Raw genomic sequence first — 2,500 nt, 5'->3', positions numbered from 1 at the left:
CTCCTCCTCCTGCTGCGGCGTGTGGCGCGTGGCGTGCTTCCACGGGATCTGGAAGCGTTTAGTCTCGCGGTTCAGCCAGATCAGACCCGGAAACGCCCCGTTGTCCACCTGAGACACCAGCCAGGGCTTCAGCCGAACCCGGCGAGGATGAGACGACATGACCACCTGAAACCAGACACTAACCACATTTAATACAACTATTATATTAATAATCTTTATACTTTTATATTTAATACATTTTCTAATTAATATTATATTAACATATTTTACAATTAATGTAAAAATTCTATTAACATGATGACTTTCTTTAGAGGAAAAACATAACTGAGGCTAAAAATAATCAAATGGAGTCTAAAACACTACTACATTTTTTATGAAAATTATCCTATTTTAATTGTTTTATTTTTTATACAATTATAATATTATCATAATAATTAATACAAATATTATATTAACATGACAACCTTCTATAAAGGAGAAAAAATACATACACGAGGCTAAAAATAAATCAAACAGGCTACAAATTAATAGAATATTTGAATATACGTTTTTATTTTAATACATGTTTTAATATTATTAGTAATTTTATATTAATTGATAAATATACCATTATTAGTACTACTATTTATGCATTAAAATTACATTCTGTAGAGGAGCAAAATCAAATAAATAAAAGGTAAAAATGATCAAACTGAAACTACAAAGTACTTGCTTTTAAATAAATTATGTAATATTTAATTTTAAATATATTTTAGATTAATAACATGAATTAATAAATGGTATTATGACAATAACAATATTATATTAACACGGTGACTATACAAGTATGAAAATCATAGATGTAATAATAAACTACAAATAATAAGAATATAATATTTTATGTTATATTAAATATATAATATTAGAAATATTAACAAATAGATTATTAGTAGTATATGTATTACTAGCACTTTCATTGACCAGATTTTAAGTTTCATAACTTGATTGAAAACACAAGCTAGATAAAGCTCATGCTAATTAATTCATTAATTCAACCTATAATCAGAAATAATCGTTATATAGATAAATAAATTGAGTAAATAATCAGCCGGTGACTTTGATCTTCGATACTCTCGCATTAAACTCTCTTTGTCGTCGATAAAAACCACTGAAATTGCGACAGTAAAGCAGATTTACGTGCATTATATTGCATGAACGATTGTGAAAAAGTGTAAAAGTAAATGCAAATGTGATTTAAATATTGAGGAGTCTCACCTGAGGGTTTCAGGAAGCGTTTGGGAGTCAAAGCAGGAAAAAAAACAGCAGTCCTGAGGCCTCTACCACCAAAACGAGCTACTTTATGAATAAACCGGGTTTAAGTGGTCATAAACCGGTCGTAAATCAGATAACGCGCTCGCCGTGAGTCCGTGTGAACGGCGCGTGAAGCGCGTTTCGTGTGAGTTTCAATCTCTGCTCGAAAGTTTCACCGTCCTCCGAAACTCAGGCGAGGCGATGACGTCATGCGCGGTTCCGTGACGTCACACGCGCGCGCACATTTAACACTCTCGAAACCACATTTCACAATCATTATTCCTTATAAAAGGTGATTATATTCATAGTTTGTCTTAAGATTTGGTCGATTAAATGAGAACATGTTTTATATAACGTAATTATAATGAACACAGACTAAAATCATAAAACGTTTTACCTATTTTTTTTTTTTCACAAATAAGAAATTCTTCAAAATGCGTCAATTTATTTGTAATTTTCAACAACTATTAAGTGTAAGAAATCGGAACCTGTAATTGAAATACATCTGGAAAAGGAAAAAAAAAAAACTTTAAAACCCTAAATGAATGTTACTTAAATTAAAGTTGAAGTACTAATAAAATAAATATAAACAGGTGTATAGAAATATAAATTAATTGACACAAGCACTAAACAAAATTAAGATCTAAAATTAACAAAAATTGTAATCTAATTGAAATAAATCTTAAATAAAATTAAATATTAAATAATAAAAGCTAATTCAAAACATTAATAAATACTATAACACTGTATACGTAGTAATATTACTGAAATAGCACTGATTTGTATTGGTATTTTATATGGAGCTGATTATTCGCTTTATTTTACACATTTTGTTACATATATTTGGGGCATAAATACAAAATTGCATTCAATCCAATAGATCATGTCACATATTTTGAGGTTGGTTATAATTATTATTCTGCACACAAAACACAGGTTTCATCTTTTATTTTCAAAAAAGAATCCAAGAGTAAAATGACAGTAACTTTATAAATGTACTCTATGGCATATAATACTGCATTTTATATATATATATATATATATATATATATATATATATATATATATATATATATATATATATTACATAAATAACATGTTATTCCCTTTATATATACACACATCACAGGACTGAAGAGTGTTGTATTTTGATTCAAGGTTTTGGTGTGTATAAGTGCACTTGATGAGGGTTTGCTGTAATATCAGACGC

General features: G+C 28.7%; 2 protein-coding genes across 3 annotated transcripts in view; both read right to left on the bottom strand.

The window, feature by feature from the left end:
• LOC132131114 (interferon regulatory factor 6-like) overlaps positions 1–1,518 on the bottom strand; it is a 17,063-nt gene extending 15,545 nt beyond the window's left edge. The window contains exons 1-2 of one of the 2 annotated variants that reach the window (XM_059543059.1): positions 1,255–1,518; positions 1–197 (exon numbers count right to left, since the gene is read on the bottom strand). The exon at positions 1–197 is cut by the window's left edge and continues 15 nt beyond it. In XM_059543059.1, the coding sequence (XP_059399042.1) occupies positions 1–159 (159 nt within the window). In that variant the 5' untranslated portion in view covers positions 160–197; positions 1,255–1,518. The remainder of the gene's footprint in view (positions 198–1,254) is intronic. The other variant, XM_059543058.1, reaches the window with a different exon arrangement.
• An 861-nt stretch (positions 1,519–2,379) lies between these two features.
• Positions 2,380–2,500, bottom strand: part of LOC132131246 (guanylyl cyclase-activating protein 1-like) — a 6,180-nt gene continuing 6,059 nt past the window's right edge. Inside the window, exon 4 of the mRNA XM_059543268.1 lies at positions 2,380–2,500. This exon is cut by the window's right edge and continues 428 nt beyond it. The gene's annotated coding sequence lies outside the window, so the exon portion shown is untranslated.

This window comes from Carassius carassius, chromosome 48 (assembly GCF_963082965.1).
Source record: "Carassius carassius chromosome 48, fCarCar2.1, whole genome shotgun sequence".
Lineage (NCBI taxonomy): Eukaryota > Metazoa > Chordata > Actinopteri > Cypriniformes > Cyprinidae > Carassius > Carassius carassius.
This window is presented reverse-complemented; position numbering and strand designations above follow the sequence as displayed.